The sequence below is a fragment of the Drosophila willistoni genome, chromosome 3R (genome assembly GCF_018902025.1).
Source record: "Drosophila willistoni isolate 14030-0811.24 chromosome 3R, UCI_dwil_1.1, whole genome shotgun sequence".
In the NCBI taxonomy this organism is placed as follows: Eukaryota; Metazoa; Arthropoda; class Insecta; order Diptera; family Drosophilidae; genus Drosophila; species Drosophila willistoni.
In genome coordinates this window covers 15,676,737-15,700,968 of record NC_061086.1, presented here as the reverse complement: position 1 = coordinate 15,700,968, position 24,232 = coordinate 15,676,737, and the positions used below count along the sequence as shown (strand labels likewise).

The 24,232-nt window shown below is 35.8% G+C and overlaps 1 protein-coding gene across 1 annotated transcript in view; it reads left to right on the top strand.

Moving 5' to 3' along the window:
- The first annotated feature begins 255 nt into the window (after positions 1-255).
- The window catches only part of LOC6651193, a 28,750-nt gene continuing 4,773 nt past the window's right edge, over positions 256-24,232 (top strand). The window contains exons 1-6 of the mRNA XM_023180300.2: positions 256-562; positions 3,400-3,811; positions 15,497-15,678; positions 19,078-19,157; positions 20,976-21,065; positions 23,024-23,335. Coding sequence (XP_023036068.2) covers positions 3,435-3,811; positions 15,497-15,678; positions 19,078-19,157; positions 20,976-21,065; positions 23,024-23,335 — 1,041 coding nt within the window. The 5' untranslated portion in view covers positions 256-562; positions 3,400-3,434. The remainder of the gene's footprint in view (positions 563-3,399; positions 3,812-15,496; positions 15,679-19,077; positions 19,158-20,975; positions 21,066-23,023; positions 23,336-24,232) is intronic.

The window sequence follows — 24,232 nt, the reverse complement described above, 5'->3', positions numbered from 1 at the left end:
CTAGAAAACTAAGTCTCAATACATTGATCGTCGGTAAGTAGAGCTTATTTCGGTAATTAGAACCTATTTCGATAACCTTTTTCAGTTCAGGAGAACCCTTTTTGCAAATTATATTTATTAATCCTCTATGACTTATCAATCATATTTGTTTACAATTTTTTAAATCATTTGGAAAATGAATATAAGTTAAACCATTTAATTTATGTCTTACCAACATTTTCAAACTTTCAAAATAAATTATTATTTGCCATTATTTGTTAAGTTAAATGATCATCGATTGGAAATTCACGAGGCTTAGAGCTTATACTTAGATTAGAGAACTCAGAACCAAATAATTGGTTCATATAAATATATTTGCTAAATGAGAAATCTATAAGTGTAGATTTGGTACTAAAATCGTAGCAAATCTTTGCGACATAATGAAGATTTTTCTACGAATTTAAACAAAAAGTTAATAAGAAAATGGAACGATCAAATATTAATATGAAGAAATCTTAGATTTTCGTTGATCCTACAAAGTCAACTGTAATTTCTGATGGTGTACGATCATTCACCGCATTGGGTGAGTCAAACAAATACCAAAACATCAGATACTCACACACACACTGACTCATGAATACAAATACCATGACAGAGCCCGGCTTTTAGCCTTAGCCTAGGCAAGACCCGACTCTGAAACTGAACGAAAGCTACCTTACCTGTTTCGAAATCAAGTTTGTTGCTTCTGTGTCGCTTCGGTGATCCGCACAGAAAGGTGCACGCGCGCATTCAACACGGTTGAACAACGTACGGACGATCTACATAAAAAATAAAAATAAAACGGATTGGATTTGCCATAAGGCACACACAATACAATACAATATAATACGTATTGGTAACCCAAAGAGTGAAAAAAATAAATACCATTAAGCCGTCGGTGTTCGGATACGCGAGTGAGAGTTTTGAATTCAAGTGATGATAATGATTCTGGTTCTGAATCTAATTCAGATAACCGCCATTAAGTTGATAATGTGTGCGTCATTGGGCCAAGTCGATTTGATTTGCAAATTTTAGTTTCGACAAATAATATAAAGGAAAATTTACGAATTAAGCCTCCCGTCATAAATCTCCTGTGTTGAATATGCAAAACAAGAAATTACAAATACATATATAAAGTAATAATTCATTATAATAAAATCATTTAAGTATTGTGCAACAATAAAAAAAAAAGAAAAGATCGAATATATAAGAAATGAAAAACCGCTTACAAGTTCAAGCAAAGAAAAGTTATACAACAAAGTGTCAAAGCATTGTGTCAAGATAATAAGTAATATTAATTTCAATAAATTATCAAATGGATATCACAAATGAAATCTTTGTATAGAGTATAAAAAGCAAAAAGGTAAGCTAAGCCCAAAGCCATCAAGGTTTTATTTTTTCTGCACCCGCACCCCAATTTTATGATTAACTTTTGATAGAAATCAAATAACAAAATACTTAAAAGCCCAAGCCAAGAAAATAAAAAAAACTGTAGACTCTACAAGAAAAACAATAAAAGAGGGGGGAAGAAACTATATACTGAAATCATTATATGTTTGTATGAATGTCTGTAAATGTAGATCTCGGGCGTTCTTCATTTCATTCAATGACTTTTTGGTGGTCCCTATTCAAACAACTCCAAACAAATTCGAGCATCAAGTCGATGGCCCTCCAAACGTCAACTCGAACAAATTTTTCACTCTGTGATGATAAGTTCACTTGACAATGAGTTGCAACAAACCCCAACGAACCAAGTCAACCACAGTGAGCCAAAAGATGGCCGAACCATCCATCCATCCATCCATCCATCCACTGCCATAGCCGGTAGTAAATATTGAAGTAGAAAATTTGAAATTCATTTACAAAACTAATTTCAATTGTTGCATTTGAATGAGTAAACATTGTGTACATATACTATAAAAAAATAAATAAAGAAAAGAAGAACTCATTGAAAGTGTATTGAGATTTTTCTCTTGGCGCCAGCCCAAGTGCTATAGAAAACCTTTTATATTTCTTTTTCTTAGACCTTAAAGGAAAGTGATAGTTTTTTTTTAACATTTGTTAGAGGTAGCTGGAAATATTTTAAACTATGTTAAGCTAGGCATGTCCTAGAAATGAAAATAATAATAATTAGTTAATAGATTTAGAAAAATTTCTTTAAGAACGACTGGATCAACTGACTGAATTGGCAAATAATAGTTAAACTTTTATGAGGCATAAATCCGACTTTATTATTTAACTTCAAATAGTTTTCCTTTGGTAGTTAACTGTTTCTTAGAACTTTTCAATAAACTGAGACCAAATAATAGTAATAGCTCATCTATTACGAAAAGTAATTCCATTTAAAAGCAAATTTTGTACAAACAAATTTCACAAAACGTAAGAAAAATGTTTAAAATTGTGGCAAAAGTGTTAATTTTTGTTTAAAATTGGTTTTATTTTTATCAATGATATCATCTTCTTAAAGAAAACACATAAAAAATAGGTAGATTTGTGAAGAAAAATGAAAAATTCGAATAAAATATTTTACAAAATGGATTACCAATTATTTTTATTTAGTATCTTAACCATCAAGTGCATTATAACCATGATTTCCTTCTCTAAAAAAAAAATAATGTACTTAAATTCTTTTAGAGCTCATTACTTTTGGCTTTGCCAATTGAAATTAAACAATTAAGCTATACAATAACAATTATTCAACTTATTATTGTTTTTTAGTCAAATTTTGTTACATCATTAGATCAAATATTATCGACACATGGTTATATATGGTTACCCTTGAGTAGTTTGTAAGTACATACGTCTTATGGACGTCAGGCATTTCATTAACCTCTGGTTTACTTGTGTGTGTGTATATAGCCGGAGTTAACCCAACAGCCGAAATCAGAAAATCATAATGTCATAAATCATTTTTTCCCCCGCTTATGCAATCAAACACTCATACATACAGACAAACTGCCAATTCATCAAGGAAAGGGGTATTTCAACAGATCAATTGTTCAAATAGTCTGTCTGATAACAATGCAAATCAGTTCTTTAGAGTCACTCTCTGCCTCAGACTATATACATATATATCCATCTCTATCGTTAACCTCTACTCCATTTTTTATCCTCACTGGCTTTTCTTCAAAACAATATATCTAAATTTTTGGGCTATTTTCTGCCTTGAAAATGAAACTAATCAACAGTTGTTGGTGTTGTTTCATTTCATTAGCAAATAAGTAAAAGAGTCTGCAGACTTTCATTAAGATCTATATACTGATTGATATTATTATTATTTATTATTTATGATGAGCAAACAGACGTGACAAAACACATTATAAGCATCCAAAAATGGCAGTGTCATCATTTGTATAACTTCTATCAATATCTTTTTGTTAGAATCATTTGACCAAATATTGGGAGCACGTGCAAAAATGTATGCGGATAATAAACGTGGCCTAGATAAGGTAACTGGACCGCCAGTCCATGCCCTGCAACAGCAACAACAACAACAACAACAACAACATCAGCAGCAGCAGCAACATCATCATGTATTGCAATTGCAACAGCAACATTTACAGCAACAACATCAGCAACAGCAACAACATCATTTACAACATTTACAACATACGCATCATAATTTTCAACAAATTGAATCGCCAACATTGTCACAGCAACAACATTTGCCAGCGCCTCATCAGCAACAGCAACAGCAACAGCAGCAACAACAACAGCAACATCAGCAGCAACAACAACAGCAACAGCAGCAACAACAGGCGAGTCAGCAACAGACAGCCGGCATGTTTACAAGGTAAGTTCTTAGCGCCTACAGACCTTATCAACCAACCGTCTTCCCCCTTTTATTCTTGGCCCATAGTACGCATCAAAAACTGCGCAAAACATGCAAACTTTTAATTTCAATTTGTCAATTCGAATTTGAAATACGAGACCAAGTTCTCACTTTAGCGTACATACACACACACACATACATACATATATATGTCTTTTAGATCCTTTCAATTTCTGAGCAGGGATTTCTGTTTTCTTTTCTTTTTCATTTGACTCCTTCTCTTCTGTTTTTTTTTTCTGTTTTAAATGTTTTGGTTTTATTTTGAATTCGTTTTTGTCGTTTTGTTTCGTTTCATTCTTGACTCTCGGCTCAGCTCTGCTGCCGGTTTTAATGGCCTCTTGTATTGGCAACTTGTAGTTCGCATTTATCTGGCTCTCGTAATCTTTAGGTTGTCTGTCCATTTGTCGCTCTGCCATGCGTACCCACAGCGCCAATTCGCTAAACCAAAACCAAAAAACCCGAGAAAAAAAAGCAGTAGAAGACAGAATGCTAGCTAACTGCTACCCAAAGAGATGCTGTGCCATTTTATTTAGCTCCAATTAATTAGTGCTTCAAATGTTTTGCCATAAGTTAAACCCGCACAGTGCGCGATTGACATTACCACATTGCCAATCGCGACGACAACAGCCACCACCACAACCACGATGGACCCGCAAAAAACGAGACAACAACAACAACGAAAAAAAAAAGGCGTCTCCGGGACAAACAGACAACGATGGCAAAAGTTAGGCACATCTTTTGGCTGGCTGCCGTTGCTTCTGAAATGTGTAAAACTCACGTGTGATGTTGTTGATGGCTTTGCTCTTTGTTCTTTTCTCCTGTATTTTTTTGTTCTTTTTTGGTATGTCTTTTCTGTGTGGGTGAAGATTGTGTCGGGCTGGCTCTTCTTGGTTGGTTTGCTATTCCTTTCTGGTGGGTGTTGGGCCCAACGGAAGTCCACTTTTTAGGAAATTTAGAGCGAAACTAATGAGAAGAGCTAGAGGCCAAGGTAGAGTGACAAATAAGCAGAAGCAGAAGCATTTTATTTGAAACTTTTAAGATAATATCATAATGTGATGAGATCACTCTTCTTTTAAAGGACAGTTGCGGATCACTTACACGAAATTGTTTATTATCTTTCTGTTAGCCTATAAATTTTTATAATTTTTATAATTTTCATATGTTAAAGTAAAATACTCTCTAGACATATTTTGTGGATAGATCAGATTAAACAAATGCATTTAGATAATTGTCAAAAAGATTGACACGAACCGATTAGAAAAATATCTTTTTTGAATCTTTATCCTTTGGGTATTAATCCTACAAATGAGTCGATTCTTGTTTTCACAGATTTGTGTAAACAGCAAAAGAGGCTTTTATAATACGATCTACAGTGAAACCTCGATATAACGAATCTGAGGGGGATCGCAAAATTATTCGTTATATCTATTGATTCGCTATAGGTACTGAAATGTAAAACCTTAGTCCTTTCAAGGGACTTAACAAAAAATTCGTTATACAGTGAAACCTCGATATAACGAATCTGAGGGGGATCGCAAAATTATTCGTTATATCTATTGATTCGCTATAGGTACTGAAATGTAAAACCTTAGTCCTTTCAAGGGACTTAACAAAAAATTCGTTATATTGGGTTTTTCGTTATAACGAAGTTCGTTATATCGAGGTTTCACTGTATTTTTAAAGGATAAAAAAGTCGGATAAATTAAGATACCATACAACAATCTAGCTAGTGCACTTGCAGTTTCGGATCTAGGTCAGTAAAATTATTAAATTTTTACTCCTAAAGTATGCAATAAACACACATTGAAAAATATGATGAAATTGTTGAATATCGTGTGGATAAAAAACTAATTTTCAAAACAAACATTGTTCACAGGCGATTTTGAAGTTGCAAGACTTCAAATAACCAATTTTCCAGCCTATTGCATACTTTAAGGGGGCAAAGTTTCCTCATTTTATGTTCTAACTGATAAGTAACTTTCGAAAGCGTAAAGAAAATTAACATGAATGAAAAATGGCTTTTGATTCTTACACAAAATCCAATGAAAACTTTACTTCATTCATGTTGAAAAATTTCTTTTATATAGACCCTTGGGTCTAGCCATGAAGCTTTTTTCAATTAGCATCTGAAATATTTCTTTGAAATATCCCAATGTTAAATCTTTCTTTTCCACCCAAAAAAAAAAAAAAATCAGTTAATTGTTAAAAAGGCAAACGCGCGCGCGCGCTTTACTCTAATTTTTTGTCTTCTTCTGAGCACGCGCTTTGTCAGACTCTACACACAAACTTACGCACACTCACACAGAGGCACAAACACAAACACAGAGACGCATATATACTGTAATGTTTAAATAGTAAAGGAAAAAAAATCTCATCGATTTCTATAAATATTTTCTATGCTTAGCGTTAAGTAAACCACAAATACCAACAACACGCTCTCCCACCTTCGGCAGCAACGGCCGAACCGTTAAACAACGAAAACTATATCAATATGCTCTAAATAATAAATTACACTAATTAAAACCAAGAAAATTTTAACACATATACCAGGTACCGGCAGGTAGGCAGTCAGGCAGTGAGTCAATAACCAAACTAAAAATCAACAAGAAACCGCGAACCATTTCGAATAGGAAGGAAGATCTAATACCAATATGTAAAAGCCAAGTCAAGGAAAAGCCACCAAGTCAAACACTGGCAGGCGAAAGGGCGCTGAGAAAACTCTTCACTTTTTTTTTTCTTTTCTTTTTCTTGAGTGAAACTAACCGAAACCGTTGCGTATTGTTGAATATGGTTGAATGCTGACTGAACTGACTGAACTATGGTGTTAATTTTGGCAATTAGCATTGGCCGCAGATACACATTTCGTATTTGTATCTGTATCTGTATCTGTAACATTGCAGCCCCTCATCATCATCAACATCAACATCAACAACAGCAACAGCAGCATTTTATGCTGCTAATTTCATTAACACATTCTGGATATGCCATGACATGGACATCGAGGGGGCAGAACGGGGGCAGAAAGAAAAACAGAATGCCAATGCCGGGCGGCAAAGCTATATTTACTTCGTTCATAGAAATATATAGTGCAACAGCCAATAGTTCAGGTGAATTCTGTTGCACTAGATCAGCGAGAAATGTGTATCAACAACACTGAGAGAAAAATATTGGAAACCGTTTACTTGAACCTTAAAATCATGAATAAAAAAATTCATCATTAATTTCCATAATACTTAGAAAACTCTTTTTCGATTTGGATTTTTGTTTAAAAACTTTAGAAAGTTTCAGACGTATCATAAATGGAAAAGTTTTGACCAACTAAAAGAATAAAAATTGTAAGAAATTAGGTTGAATTTTATTTGATTTCAAGAAAATGTAGAAGACTTTTTTTGGTACTAGATTTCTCTTGGAAAAAGTGTTGAAAAGAATTAGTTTGGGGTTTCTTTTTACTTACAATTTATAAAACAAGTCCTTTAATTTCCAGTGAAAATATCTCTTGTAATATTATTCAATGAAAAAATGAAACCATTTTTTTTCTCTCTGTGGCAGTACTTTGTCTCCCCTCTAATTGGTTAAAATAATATTTGGCGACGCGCGTCGAAACAAATTTTTGTTGTTTTTTGACCTATGACTAGGCACATTTTGGCCCCATTTGGTTTGGTTTGGAGAAAAGAAATGGTGGCTATATAAGTGCTCCACCAACGCCTCCACTACTTTGAAGAACTTCTCAGTGCCCAGAAGGCTTAAAAAATTATATTTGTTGCGGCATCCTTGTGCTAATTGCCTGCCGGTAAAGTGCAACAGCAGCAGCAGCAGCCAAACAGCCAGCCAGCAAACCATCAATCCCAAAACAGTTCCAGAGCCCAAGTCCAGGCATAGTTGGGTAATTTCTTGGCCAAGCCACCGCCGGGCAAAATATATGTAGAAAAGAAGAAGGAGTAAGGGAGATAGAGAGAGAGAGACAGAGAGAAAGAGAATTCAAGTCATGGGAAAATTTCCGTACACACACAATTTGGGGTTTGGCTTACGCTCAGCAGCAGCAGCAGCAGCGGTAGCAACAACAACAACAACAACGAAAAAAAAAAGTCAGTTTCGCACGCAAATTAAGATAATCGAAAGCAAATGCAGCAACGGTAGCAACTCTTTCGATGGTTAGGCTCTGTCAAGAAGAGAAACAAAAACAAAAACGGGTTTAGTACCCGGTAGCAACAAATCATAAAAATATGAAAAATTATGCGGCGGCGTCGGTGGCGGTGGCAAATGACGATCTCAAGATGCTGCTGAGATGCTCTGATGTGGTTGTTGTTGCTGCTACTGATGACGACGTCGTCGTCGTCGTCGTCGTCGTCGTTGTCGAAGTGTGCTTTTGGCAGTCCATCATTAAATTGTGGCTAAGATTCCAATCAAATATACCAGAGCAACAGTAGCAGCAGCAGCAACAACAACAACATCATTATCATCGTCATCATCATCATCACAGGATCGGAATCGGGATCGAGAGCAAATCCATCGAACGGTAGCAACTTGATTTCTTTGCAGGCAATGAATTTTTTTTTACTGCTGCGGTTATTCTTGGTTGTTTGTGGCTTCGCTTTTTAGAAATATGCGTCAAAATCAACACAGAAGCCAAGTAGCAATCCGACTGGCTTACTAACTGACTGACTGGCTGGTTTTATGCGTTTTTGAAGGCTCTAAATTACATGTATACGGAGAGTTATGCGAATGCATACGAAACTCATAAGATTAATTAACTAATTGCAGGCAATTGGCAAATCAACAACGAATTTTCACTGCATAAGAAAAATTGGATTTCCAAGAATAAGAATAATTGCAGGAGTTAAAGAAATATTATAGACCATATCGGCATATTAATGGATTATATTTCATAATTTAAATGCATATAATGGCAACATTTATTACCTAAAAATTGTTGTTATATATTAAAAGGCAAAAGTCGTTATACCAATAATAATTGTAGATTGCACATCTAATTATTTATAGGTACATGTTAGAGATATACCTATATATATTTTAGAATATAATATTATGAGGTATCTTAATCAATTTTCTTAAAATATGCACCTTTTGAATCTTGCATTGAATATAGAACAATAAATCTTTACGAAAATTTATAAATATTCATAAAACAAACATGGTAAATACTCATAAATTTGTATATTTGATTTACATACATAAGTTCACTTTAAGGAAAAGTTATGATCAAATATTTGATGCCTAAAAGATTTCTAGTGTTTGAAATTGCATTAATTAATTGTTTGGGGATCTAAAATATTTAATTAAAGTATATACAAAAGTATGAATTGATTATGTATTCAATTTTAAAGCATTTCAAGTTTTAGACAATTTTTAAATCCTGATTGTGGTTTACATAGAGTAATTTAAGTGTTTCTGCAACAAAACTGATTTAATCAGTAGTTTCGAGCAAAAAACTTTAAAAAGCATTTTGAGTGTCATATTTTGTAAATTTTGTTTCTTTATTCTTTATTTTCATTTGTGTTGTCCCAGCTCCAGGCAGCTTTTGCAATGAAATTACACATTAATTCATCTAATTTAATGTGAAAAACTCGGGGTAAAATTTTAGTTAGATATCTCATTATGAATAATCACAACATAAATCAAACTAACATAAGCTATGAAAATTCTATTAAAAAATTAACAAAATAGAATGCTCAGTCGATTTGTTTGAAGTTTTGGGAAATCCTGATTAAATGTTTCAATTAAGTAAAGTCTCTCCTAGTCGAGTGTTGTGTAAACATTTGAGCTATTAGTTGTTAATTTCATCACAAAAAGTTGGGCCAAAAACGAACAAGACATATTCCTAATACAATTTACATTCGAAATCCTGGAAAATGCTACGCAATATGAATATATGCCCAGCAGCCGCCCAGAAACACACACATACACACGCCTCCTTGGGGGCAAAATCTTTGCCACGGTCTTGGCCTGCTATATAATTTGGTTAAACTCCGCAGCCGGCCGAGCACCCCATGGTTATTAGATGGCCAACATAAGCGAGTATTTGTTGTTTTTTTTTTTTTTATTTCTTTTTGGCCTTTTTGTGCATTTGTGTTATTTTTTTTCTGTTGTTTAGTTTTTTGCTTGCAAAACGTCGCCGGGTCTCCCTGGTCTCGATGATAATCTGTCTGAGTGTTTGTGTGAATCGGCGCAGCGGTGGCAAGGTATCGATTACCGCCACCGACTTACGCAGAATACAATAAGGCACCACTCCCAGCACCAGCATCGCCACCGCCAAAACTCTCTGGAGCCACCAACAAGTGGAGGGGGACGAGAGTCTTCCAAAAAATTCCAGGAATCAAGAAAAGAAAAAGAATTCTGCACCATTGTGCGGCGCCTGGCAATTAATTTGAGTTGAAAGAGAAAGAACTTGGCGTGGGTTCAGTTGGAAATGTGCAGTTTAGGGTTACCCAAAGTCCACTCTCTGATGGGCAGTTTGAAGTCTGCCCATTTTGCACTATTTTTCCGACAGAGAAATCATTAGAGGGTTTGCCTTGCAGTGCTAGGCAAAGTATATCGTGGGAATATGGCAAATAAACTCGCCTAAATTACACACACACACACACACTTACAGAGAAAGAGAGAGAGACAGATCTGGTCTAGGCGCTCCAGGAAAAAGTGCAATAAAAATTTGCGCAAATTTCGTGTTTCTTTTGGCCTGCAATTGCTATTGACTGAAGTTTTTTTTTTCCTTTGGAGGGAGGGATGCAGTTAGAGTTGGATCTGTAGCCGAAGCTAGAGATTTAGGTTTTTCAGTTTGAAGTTTAAAGTTTGGAGCCAGGGCCGGACTGACGCCCCTCCCGCTGATGCATATTGAAACTTTAGAGTTTTAGATTGATATGTGGCTTGAAGCGCTTGAGACTTGAACGGACTTCATTGGTGATTTATTTGCTGCAGCATTTTTTACGATGGCGCTGAGCACCAAGATGGACCAATAAAATTGGCTTAGGCATTTAAAATCGATTTAAGTTAATAGTTTTTGCCATTATCTGTACTATCCAATGTCTTAGTGCATGAATGCGTATGCGTTGCGTGTGCGAGGGTGTGTGTGTGTGTGTGTTTGTGTGTGTGTCTGTGTGGTTTATGTGCTAATTAGTGCCAGAGTAAAGTGGAGATCTCCAATAGGCAGAAATCTTTCAGATCATCATTATCCTCTCTTGCCTAATTTCTGTAGAGCACGTTAACTTGTCTCTTGGTCGGATTTTTTTTTTTTTTTTTGTCGACGGCAGATATCTTTCCTCTAGTCAAGCAAACTGCAGACCAAGTAGTCTCTTTTTTTTTTCTTTTTCCTTTTTGATTAAGATCTCTTTGAGTGAGAGGAGCCAAGCCAAAAGGAAACTAAGCACAACTTACCACAACGTAGATTAAACATGGTGAGGAAGCCACCGCCTCCACCTCCACCTTCAACTTCATCATCGAGTTTGAGTTGGAGTTCGGCTTGGTCCGGCTACTCTCTGACTCTCTGACGCCTCGCTAAGAATCGTGTTTATGCTTTTAATTAGCAACAACAACTTGTACAGTAGTTGCAACAACAGAAGCAACAACAGCGGCAACTGCAACAAGTTGCTGCTGCTGCTGATGCTGCTGCTACTTAGTGCAGATTTCAAGGTAGCGATAGATATATTAAGAAATGTTGACATGTCTCGCTCACTCAGATAAATTTTGATGTAGATTACAACAAGATGTGCGGGCGTTCGGGGCCGCCCTCTTCTCAGCCTCCACCTACACCCCTCTCCGCCACCCTCTTCAGCCACCTACCCAAAAACTCTGAGATAAATCTCTTTTCCCTGTTTATTTTTGTTGAGGCCATTAACACGTTTTGAGCGTTTTTTTTTACCCATTTTTTTTTTTTTTTTGGCATGCATTACGAAAGGATGATGGCATTATCATATTATCGCTCTGACCACTGGCATCTTGTTTATGATAAATATTTGAGAAACTTATTAATTATGCCACAAATAGGCAAAATGTGCCAAGCATCGTCCAAAGATTTTGCACATAGATTGAATGATATGATATGGTGACTCCTCTTAAAATGGGTATTTTTAATATAGCTAATTGGGAAAATGCTTTTAACAAGCGTGTCTAAGATGAAAATGATATTGTGCAAAAGGTTCATTTCGTGTGAGAAATATTCCTTGAATTTCTCAACTCTCAACTAAAAAAAAACCTTAATTTATTAAGCAATATTTTGCTAAAGAAAGACGTCAATGAAGTGCTCAACGATTTTGCAATGGGTAGTAAATAAAATTTATGCGGAATTTAAAGTATTATAACTTGAAGTATTATAAATTGAACAACAATTTATTGTGTCATTTAATTTGAAATGACAATAATGTTGTCTTTGGTAATATAATATTTCAAAAACCAAACGATTAAATCACATATCAAATGATTTAAAGCTTTATTGAATTTAAAAAAAAAATAATCGAATGTGCTTATGTAGATTTAAAGTTTACATTTTAAACAAATTAAGATTTTAATAGAAAACAAAACAAAATTGATGATTCGGGTATCTAGTAAAGATTTTATGTTATATAACTTTTATGTCATTATTTTTTCTTTATTTTCTTGATTCTTGTATTAAGCTTAAAGCTAAAGTTTCTACTTTATTGTGCATTTTTAACTTAAATATTAGCTAATATTAGGAACCATATTGTACAATGATTTGTTTTTACATGGCCAAGATATAGAGTTAATTTATATAGAGAAACATTTTGATGTCAACTGAGTTTTTGAGTTCTTTCGATCAAATACATTCCAGTTGAATTTAGAGCAAACTTTGCAATGAATTCAAATAAAATAAAAGAGTGAATGAAATTTAGATGAATTCGTTTTTTTTGTTTAACAGTAAACCACAAATTTACACAAAATTTACACAAATTTACACTATTTACACTTATCAAAGAAAAGAACCGGCTGGCTTAAGCAAAAACTTTGTCAATAGAAGCAAAAATGTTGTCAATAGAAATTTGTCATCGTAAAGTAAGGGAAAAAAACTTGTGAAAGGCCTAAGATTTCTGTCGAAATGACATTAATTAATCTAGAATTGAATACAATTAACAAATTCGTGCCAACAGATGTTGCGGCCCTTCACTAAGAGTTCAACCCACCAACAACATGAATTCCACACCCACTCAGCCCCTTTAGACGTAACATGTGTGGCTTTTGAGTGTCCGACCAACCAAAAAGTCAGTCTCAACTATCACCACATTTAAATCAATATACATTTTAATTGTACAAATCACCTTGACTTAATTTTACCTCTCTGATATGTGTGCATGTGTGTGTGTGTGTCCGTGTGTGAGCCTCTCAATTCTGTGTTCTATTATGGCCGGCTTTAGCTGGTTATGCTGTGAATATGCCGCCGCCAGGTTTCCCCCAGTATGGCCAGAAGGCATGTAGTCAACTTGGCCTATCGAAACAAAATCTGGAGCCCCTTTTGGCCATGGCTACATACAAATATTGGATGGATGGTTGGTTTCGTTCGCTGGTTCAGTTGCATGTGGCAAGCGTTTTGTATGCTATGTTATGTTGTATTTTGAGTTGCATGCAACCACTACTCCAAGTCACTAGTGGGGAGAATACATGTGTGTGATTGTTTTAAATGTTAACATGGCCATTTAGAGGCAATAACAGCGGCAAAATGGCAGACAATCGACATCTCTAAAGTCTCTGAGAAAGCCATAAAGGCGCGGGCACTTGCTGTTATTACAACAATATTACCAATATTTATCAAAAGTCAGCAAGCATTCTCTGACTTCCCCTTGTACCTGCCCCTACTCTAAAAGCCAGCATCAACAATGGCCAACTGTTGGCAACGTCAGCATAAATAAAATGCGCATACGCCGCGTGCGCCGCGTTGCCGCCGACGCTGCATAAAAAGACAAATTTATGATTTATGAATTCAACCTTGTAAATAATATGCTCACAAAACTACACACAGACACTCGTACACACACATACACACATGCAACATGGACAATCTGCTAAACGTTTAAGCCGCTCGCCGGTCAATCGATTGAACAAACCAACTTAAGGCAACCAACCAGGCTAAGATGTAGACTTCGACTCCGTCCTTCTCAGACGACTCGCTGACCAACCTACTTGCACAATTTTCCGCACAAGGCATGTGCATGTGGCAAGTGTGGCCCACATCAAGCTCTACCACCACCACCACCACCAACAACAACAATAACAGCAACAACAACTAACTGCTTGTTGTATGATTTTTAAATGCGCGATGAGTTATTTATGCATCGCTCTGGCGCTGGCGCTGGCTCTTTTGGTATGTGGCTAGCTGACTGGCCAGCAGCAAGCATCTTTAACCCATTGCAAGCACTATGGCTTAAAATTTATACGATTTATGTTAAATCAAATTCTTTAAGCAAGTTCTTTTGACTAACTATAGATTCTCTCAATTATACGGATATTTTAATAGGCGATTTTGAAGTTTTAAAGCTTTTGACTAATACTTTACTTTAAAGTTGTAGGATATAATTTTAATTCTTTGTATAACCTTTAGATTATAGTAAAATTAAGGGTCTGAAATCGAGAGACTTATGTATGTTTATGTTAACTATGTTTGTTTGCTTGGTTTTAACATTTATCTACCATGTCAAAAAAACAATAATTTATACAAAAATCAATGCTAAAAACGGTTTCTCAAATAAAAATTTAAAGAAAATCACAAAAACAAACAGTAAAATTTTGAAAACTTCTTGGAAAACGATATTAGTTTTAAACAAAAAACACAATAGAGGTATACAGTTTTTTCTGGAGATCTATATATAGAGGTATATGGGTAATTTTCTAGGAAAGTAGCATGCGAATTCCTTCGTTTTTTGTTTAGATGTTCCAAATATTTGCACCATTTTGCACCAAATATAGTTGGATAGTTCCAAGAGTTATACTTTTTCAAAATGAAAAGATGTTTAAATATAGGTTTTTTAAACTTTGAATGTCAGAATAGATATATTTAAAAAAGTACCAAGAAAACGAGGCAAGATAAAATTCGAATTTTGAAAATGAGATACAAAAAAAGTCTTCCAAGTATGTCAAGTCATTCCGTCACAAAACTTTTATCCGAAATTTCTTGAAAAAGGTAACTTTTACCTTTGTGTTTATCCTTTATACAGAATAATTTATTATGATATTAATTAATTAAAACCTCAAGACGATTTCCAACGAATTAGAACTTTATATTTTTATTTTAGAAAGGTGTAAAGTTTACAATACTTTTTTTATAAATTTTTAGATATTAATTTAGTTCTGTAAATTTAAACCAAATGGGTTAAAGTGCTTCACCAATGAAGAAGAGTGGGGTAGATAGAGAAACAGACATAACACACTCAAACCCACACACACACACACAAACTCAGACACAACCAAGATGCTGTGAAAACACATGCCCTGGTCATGCTGGCGGCTAACTGATATATTTATATGTAGTTACTATATCTTAGTGTGTTTTTCTCTTTGATTCTTGAGCTTATTAAGCTGTTAGCTGTGAACGTGATCATATATTCTAATTGTTTTTTTTAGCCTTGTCTCCCTACTCCCTTTGCCCTAACAATGATATGTTGTTTCTTGTGTTCTTTTTTTTTGCAGATTCGATGCTAACAAATCCACAAAGGGCGCCTCGAAAATGCGACGCGATCTTATAAATGCGGAGATAGCCAATTTGCGGGATCTGTTGCCATTGCCACAATCGACACGGCAGCGACTCTCACAGCTGCAATTGATGGCATTGGTCTGTGTCTATGTGAGGAAAGCCAACTATTTTCAACAAGGTAACAACAAAAAAGCTTCATTACTATTACTAACAAAATGCCACGACAAAAGGCATACCCTGTCTAAGAAATCAATGAATTTAGATGGGGAAAACAAAAAGAGTCTTTTCAAAGAAAAATGTACTCCTTAATCCTTAAAATCGTATGTTGATTTCGCCATAACATGGAGGAACTTACTCTTGTGGGTTAACTCATCTTCAAGAGAAAGACCATGAAAAGTTTTACTAGTATTTTATTTGGATTTGCCCATTATTTCATTAACCCCATATGCTCTTGCCTGTTAGTTGATACAGGGTATTCAAAATGTTTAGTTTTCCAGCGTTTTTTTGTTTGTAGTCTTTTTTTTTATGAATGCCTTTACATATGTATATATGCAGCGTATAATTGGCAAAACGTTGATTGAATATGCATGAGTCACTGAGATAGAGAGAGAAATAGACGGAGATGACGGGGAAAAATGAAAATGGAAATTGTTGAAAATGGAGACCCACCGCCGTTGCCAAAAAAAAAAAAGAAAATAAAATTTATATATAAATATACGAAAATGTACAACAACCGCTAGTTGGGACCCATAGTCAAAACATCATTCATATGTCTGTCTCTCTGGAAATTGTTTTTGGCCAAGTAATTGCCAAAGCGTCTAGGCACGCACCCCACAAAACGGCAACATGCCACAAACAGGCTGCAGTCAGCAGGAAGCAAAGTGGAGGAGGAGGAGGTGGCAGTCTCCTACAATTCGCCAAGATCTCATCCTCTTTTAATGCTTTTGAGCGAGCTTAGGTCAATGCGCAACTGAACGAGATCGTTCGCTCTTTTTTAGTTTCCTTTTCTTTTTATTTTTATTTTTTTTTTTTTTGTGGATAATTACGAAAATTGTTTTTCAAATTAGCGTTGTGCGGTACACAAAAAAAAAAAAATAAACCCATAGATAACACACACACACACACACACCCATGAGACTCATGGCTCTGCGGCTGGCTGTCTCTTAACTTTCTGCTCGCATCTAAGCCAAAAGAAGAGGAGCCATGTGAACTCAAACTGCTGCTGCAACTTCTCCTTCTACCACAAAAGACTAGGCAATTTCACAATTGCAATGGTAACAACAGCAACAACTACCACCACCAACAACAGCAACATTTTGCCCTGGCATTGCTATAAATATTGCGATAAATCAAAATGTGCGATTTATGTGTTCTACAAATTGCAAAAAATTAAACTTAAGTACTGTTTTTTTTTTCTCCTTCTTCTTCCTTTTTTTCTCTTCTCCTATTTTTTTTTTAAGTGTGAGAAATTGTCGGCGTTTGTTGGCTTGAGAGGTGTGTGTGTGTGTATGTCTGTGTGTTGCTGGTGTTGTTGTTCATTGTCATTGCACCGTTTAAAAGCATTTATAATCACAAATTGTGTTAATATTGGCACGCCATATCGAAAGTCAAGCAGCCAGCCAGCCAGGCAATTGGCCAAGTTCAATGGAATCGCTTACTTGCTATAGTGGGTGGGTGTGGCCTGGAATGGATCTTGGGCCTCCATAGGAAATTGAGTTTTCATAGAGTCAAAACTATTTATAATATATGTAGTTATGCCTATAAATATGTACATATGTATTCATATGACTGATTATTGCCTGGCGGCATTCTCTAGTTTTATTTAGAAGTTCTATTTATAATAGTTAGTTGTTTGATTATATCTTAGTTGAAAGCCATTAGTATGCATGGTCGAAATTTGTTATCTACCTCATCAGACACCAAAATAAATATTAACTGGAATTATGTTTGTAGTTATTTAAAGATGAAACCGTTTTAAATGTAAATTTCTTTTATGCTAAACCTCTTAAGATGGCTATTGAGATTGATTTGAACCTTTGTTTTCGTACTCTAACATTTTGTGATCTTCTAAAGAAAAACTCTCTTTTTTGGCGTAATTTTCATCACTTTGCTTTACTTAAAATAGTTATGTCTTATTATAAATATTAAAAATCAATTTAAATAGAATTTTATTTTAGGACTTTTTGAATAAAACTAGAAGCAAAAATATAAAAGGAAATGTTTTGTGCCTATAGACTATGTTGTCTATGTTTATAGACTAAAATTTCACATAACAGCTTTGCAAAAAAGTCTTAATATTTATTGTTAAATAAATTTTTGCCATACTCGAACGATGGATGATCAAGAAACAAAAATGTTGTCGTCAGGTATTATAAATATATAGTTAGAAAGAATATATATACCAGCCATAGTAAATAGCAGCTCAGTTGCAGTGAACGTATTTGATTTAAAGCCTCTTTGGAAAAACTAATCAGGACACTATTTAGAAACTTTTCTTTAACTCAGTAGTTGCCCAACAAATAGAATTTTCAATTGGAAATTTTCAATACAATGTTAACTAAATCAGAAATCAATGTTCAACTGTTAATGGAGTTCAATTTGATAAACATTTCGACATGAACTTGATTGGCTTAGTTTAGGTGCAACTTTTATCCAACTTTCTGGCCCCAGTCACACCCATTTTGGTAAGCAATTCTTTTAAGTATTTTAAACGAATTTCTTAGTATTTGTTGTAGATAATATTAAAACAAGAGAAGGAAAACCACCAACGTAAATTTCTGACTGTATTCACGGCCTTTCCGTTCAAGTTCAATGAAATTACCAGTTGTTGCGGTGATTGTGGCTGCTGTTGCTGTTGCTGCTGCTGCTGTTGTTGCCTGTTGCTGGGGTAGTTGCCTTTTTGCCAGGTGCGGGAGTATCTCGTAGTGTTTTAAAAATAATTGATCTTGATGCTGGCTTTAACTTGGCTTTGCTTTGGCTGCAGCTGCAAACAACAACAACAACAAAAAAAAAACTAGCAATTGCTCTCGGTACGATTGCTGGCCTGATGATGTTGCTGTTGATGCGGCTGCTGCTGCTGCTGTTACTGTTGCTGCTGCTCCGTCGTCTCCATCTCTGTCTCAGACACAGTGACAATGACACATTTTCTTTTTCTGATTCACTTGTTTTTGTAAGGTAACAACAACAACAAATACAAATAAAACAACTATCGTAGCCGTAATCGTCGCCGCTCATTGTATGTAGAATATAATCAATGAATTTACAATCATTTTGTATCTAACAATTGCCGTCAGAGACCAAGTGTATTATTAGCAGATAGTTTTTTAATTAGCTTTGATTTGTTTTAAGTAATTTTTTTGTTTTTTTTTTTTTTTTTGCATACAAATTATATAGCCATGGGAAAAACTCATATACATATTATCCATTTACCAAGTATTTTAGGCGGATGTTTCGTTTCTAAGGCGCGCCAGTGAAAGGTTACGATTTTGTTAGTTCAATTTACCAATTAATATAATTAACATTTTTGTTTGCTTCTCTTTCAAATATTTTTATTTATTTCCTTTTGTTATTTTTGCAGTTTTCAAGCGGCATAACGCTATGCATCATCATCATCATCATCACCATCAGACAGCAACACCAAATATTGGCTTCTCAAAGGTAAGCAAAAGTTGCAAATAATATAATTACGGAATATAATTGGAAAATGGGAAAGTTTATGTCTCTGAATATTGGTATTCATTTCGAAATTGAAGGAAATTATTAATGACTCCCTCAATAAGTCTAGGATTGTTGACAGCCGATCAACTAATTGCCAAATAAATATGTATAAAGACACCCCCCACTTACTTCCTGATGACACTTTGATGATTAGGCCCAGTGGATTTCTCAATTTAAGCAATCGCAAATGACAACTCAACTAGTGAAGCCTGAAAGTTCCCGGGAAAAAACAACTCTATTAATGCCACAAACAGAAAAAAAAAAAACTCAAACAACCAACAAAATCAAGGAAGGCATATCATAAGTCAGAAATCATTTAGCCGCCGCCACTTGCTGGGCCAACAAAAAAACTAAGAGGAAATCAACAAAACCGGGAAAGGAAAACAATAAATGCTGAACAGGAGCAAAAAGCAGACAGTAGTCAGTCAAGAGAGTTGGCTTTTTGCCTGCCTGCCTGGCACTGACTGTCCCCACAACAGACTCTCAGATTGATCTACATACCTGTGTGCACACTCGTGACTGAATTAAATATAACCATAGTCATACTAAGGTTTTCTTCACCCACTCCGCCTTCTCCTTCCCCATCTTCTCCTCCTCCTTTCTCACTATCTTTCTCTCTTCCTCTGTATGTTTGTATATCTCTTCTACTGTCACTACTCTTTGGTTGTCATCTCGCCTCGTCGACGTATGTGATAGGTCTGTTTTGGGCTAACAATTTATTAGTGCGCAGACGCGAAAATGAATTTGCATTTCCAACACAAATAGCCAAAGTTTTTTCTTCTTTTTTTTTTTTGGTTTTTTATAGAGGGTGCTCTCATAAAAAAAAGTTGTCTTGTGGTGCTGAGAAGATCATTTTGTAAATTGTTCGTAGATTGTTAAAATAACAAACAAACCTTAAAGAATCTGCAATTAAAGATTAAGCCAAAATCATAAAAGGAGTCTATTAAATTTAACTATTAACTTGAAGAGAATTTAATTTAATACCTTTCATTGTTAATGAATTGGCTAATTAAAATAACAAGCCATGTTCTGCGACTTTTTTAATATTTTCAACTAAATTAAACAAATATTTATAGAATTTAGAGAGTGACAGAGAGAAAAAGGGAAATCTGTGAAAAAAGAAACTATGAAAATGTGCGGAAAACTTAAAAGTAAAAACATTAACAAACTTTTTATCTGTGAAATGTATTGAAAAAAGAGTTTGTGATGAGACTTTTCCATTAAAACATCAAAATATTTGAATGTCATTTAACAAAAACTACAAGAACTACTACAGTCTCGGCTATAAATCTTTGACATACATTCGACCCTAAATTCTGATTATCTGATTATCGGATTTTCATATAATGTTAGCAAGGAGTTTTAATGTGTTAATATATAGTTTTCAGATAATTTTCATAGCTTTTACCATTTTTACACAATTTTGGACTGGAAAAAAGACAGATTTTAAATCGATTTTAAAATGACTTTATATCATTGGAGCCTAAGAAAAGTTAGATGTCTTGCAAAACTTTGGACCCAGAATCAAATTTGAAACCATTTGAATAGCTCAATTTAATGTTTTTTATTTTATATCCCAAGACAAATTTACAGTTTAATTGCACTCATTTTGTATAAATCCTAAACCTAGCTCAAATGTCGATCTCATATGATTAATTATTTGAATCTACATAGATTAATAAAATATGCCCCCTCCAAACAAAAAGACTCCCTATATTAATATAGTTTTTTTTTTTTGCTTTACTTACCTTATTGCAGGCACTTTCTGGCTTCTTGATGATGCTCACACAAAATGGCAAATTGCTCTATATATCGGATAATGCGGCCGAATACTTGGGTCATTCGATGGTAAGTTCCAAAAAATTAGAAAACCAAAGAGAGAAGAAAATCTCAAATTGGCTTGTGGTTAGAAGAAGGGTGCAAGGGGATTTAGGAAAAATTGTTGCAAACATTTGATACAAATCTCTGACAAGCGACAACAGGCAACTGGCGACAGCGATGCCTGTCGTAGTAGTAGTCTACGTCGTCGTCGTCGTCAGTAAGTACATGTCATAGAGCCAAATAGCTGCAGCAGCACCAGCAACAACAGCAACAACCACAATAGCAACATATTTGTTGCAGTTTTCCTTGTAGTTGCTGTTGCTATTGCTCTTGTTGCTGTTGTTGTTGTTGTTGCTATGGCTGCTCCCGTTGACAAGTCTCAGCAAATGTCTTAGAGACTCGATTCATTGAGCGAGCTTACATAAATCTGCAGCTTGTACTACAAAACAGAAAAGTTCCTTAAAAACAGTTTAAGAGGCTTTGTTGTTGCTGTTGTTGTTGCTGTTGTTACCAGTTTTGTTTTATAGCACGTTTACGTTGCTTAAATAGCAAGGTTATATATATACATATATACATAATCCCATATCTTTATATATATATATATGTATATGTACCTTATATCGTGGCCTTTCACTTTGCATTTAAAGCACAGTTAAAATAAAACGGCATGGAAAATAAAAAATGCAATTCACAATTCTGCACATGTGACATATCTCAATGTTGCACATTAGCCAACTCGTACTTGAAACTAACAGTTAGGCTATTCATCTAAAATCAAAAAAAACCATGAATAAAAATGATTGTCAAAAGGAACGCATTATTTGCCCCACAGTCAATTGCTGCCGATGTGACTAATGTGGCTGCTACTTAGTTTGATTACAATTTAAAAGCATCTCTGATGAGACTCTCTCAATTAGTCATATTTGTTAATGATGTGTCAAATGGCTTTGTCTTACATAGGCTATCGCTTTTCCTTGTCAATTGTTTTTTTTTTTTAGTTACTTGGGGAGATGCTGTTGCAGCCAGTTGGCCATTTATGTCATGATCTTTTTTTTCTTTTTTTCTTTTTTTGTTGACAATTATGGCCAGAGCTAAGCTAGAGAGACGACAGGGGAGGACAGGTTGAAGAGTGGGAGTTAGGAAGAGAGAGAGATCGAGTCGATCCGCTTCCAATTTATAATGCCATGTTGTTGCTGTTGTAATTTATTTATGGCCGCTGTCGCTACATGACACATGACAATGGCAACTTGTTATGGGAATATGCAAAAATCGAATTGGAATTATGATGCCCAAAACAACAGCAGCAGCCAACAAGAAAAGCAACAAAAAACAACACCAACAACAACAACTATAGAAAGCCAGCAACAGCAGCAACAGCAACACAGTAACAACAGCAACAATGTTGAACCGCTCTATTGACATTTTTGGCAGTTTGTTAATTAACTTTACTTGCCGCTGTTGTTGCTAACTAACTTTAGAGCTTTAGCTCTAGAGATCTTGCTCCTTGCTCCATGGTACAAAAATTAAAAGGTTGGGCAATCCACTTTTGGGCCTGTCCCTGTCGAGTCCATTTACAGCAGACACTGCACACTAACCATAGCCGTAATTATGCCAACACATGGCAAATCGTATGAAATTTATGAACTCCACAACTTGACCATTTAGTAGTAACTTGGCCAGCCAGACTGACAGCCTGCCTGCCTGCCCGCCTCTCGGTTTGTGGTCGTTGCCTCTGTTTCCTGATAAGGCCCCATGCCACACAAAAGGCCAAAAGGCTGTCATGGCAAATGTCATGGTTGCCAATTGGATAGTAGGACCAACGCGTCAGGCAGGCGCTTTGTAGGTGCAACTTTATGTGGCATTACTTTATAGTTAGGGGGCCTTAGTTAGTCATAAAAGAATTCAATCAATTTCAAGTTTAAAACGGATTCTCCTACTCTCAATAACTGTTAAACTGACTCTTGTTTTATCTCTGTCATTTATAGGAGGATTTACTGATACATGGTGACTCCGTTTACGATATCATTGACAAACAGGATCACGCAACCATCCAAGCTGAACTTAATCGGAACGTGCCACCGCAGCCAGGTGGTGGCGGTGGTGCAGCGACTGGTGTTGGTGGCACAACAAGCGGCAGCAATGTGGGCAGCAGCAGCGGAGGCGATTCAGCATCAAGCAATGGTGCCGGCAACGGCGCCTCCTCCTCATCCAGTCTGGAGGGTGAACATCGCATGTTTCTCTGTCGCATGAATGTTAGCCGCAATGCGCGACGGCAAATGCGTTTCGGTGATCAGAAGGTGAGTGAATCTCTGTAACTATGTGTGTGTGTGTGTGTGCGTTTGTATGTATGAGTAAGCGCGTGTAGTTCTCTGACAGAAATTGATGAATGAATCACCTCTCCACCAGAGAGGAGCACAGACAGAGAGGGAGACGAAGTAAAGCATGTTGCGTGTAACACTTGCGGGTAACAGGAATGAATTATGCATGAGATGGTAGATGGATGTGGTTGTTGTTGTTGTTGTTGTTGGCTGTGGCTGCGGCTGCATGCGTATGTCTGGCAACCGGCTTGCCTGCTCTTGGTCATATGGTAGTCATAGTCCATATATACAGATACATCTTAGCCAACTGAGTGTGGACTTTATGCAGCTGACAAACGACGACAGTTGATGTGAAACGGGTGGGTGCCTGGCTTTTTGCTCTGATTGGCCGCCTCCAATGAACAAGATGATGATGATGATGATGATGATGATGATGTGAGAAAAAAACCACCAAGCAAAATGAACAGAAAACAAAAACAAAAAATTGTATACAATATGAAGTTGTCAGGCCTCGAGTCGTCGTCGTCTTCTCCATCGTCTTCATAGCTCCATCTCGTCGTCAGGTTGAACAAGACAAGACCAAATCTGTCAACGTGTTGACAACAACAAAACCAACGCGTTGGTTGTGCCTTGTTTGGCTGATCTTCATCATTATGATGATGGCGATGGTGATGATGATGTGAATGTGCCCCCGGCCAGCTACTGTATGGAGTCGTCACAATGTTGTGGGCGGTCGCTACACCTCACTCTCCATCTCACTCTCTATCCCTCTCTCTCTTTCTCACTCTCTGTCTTTGCGTCCATTTTTTTGTTTAGATGTGTGCTGAAAATTATGGAGATAAAACCAGGCGTTGACAGTTGACTGAAAACGTTTTT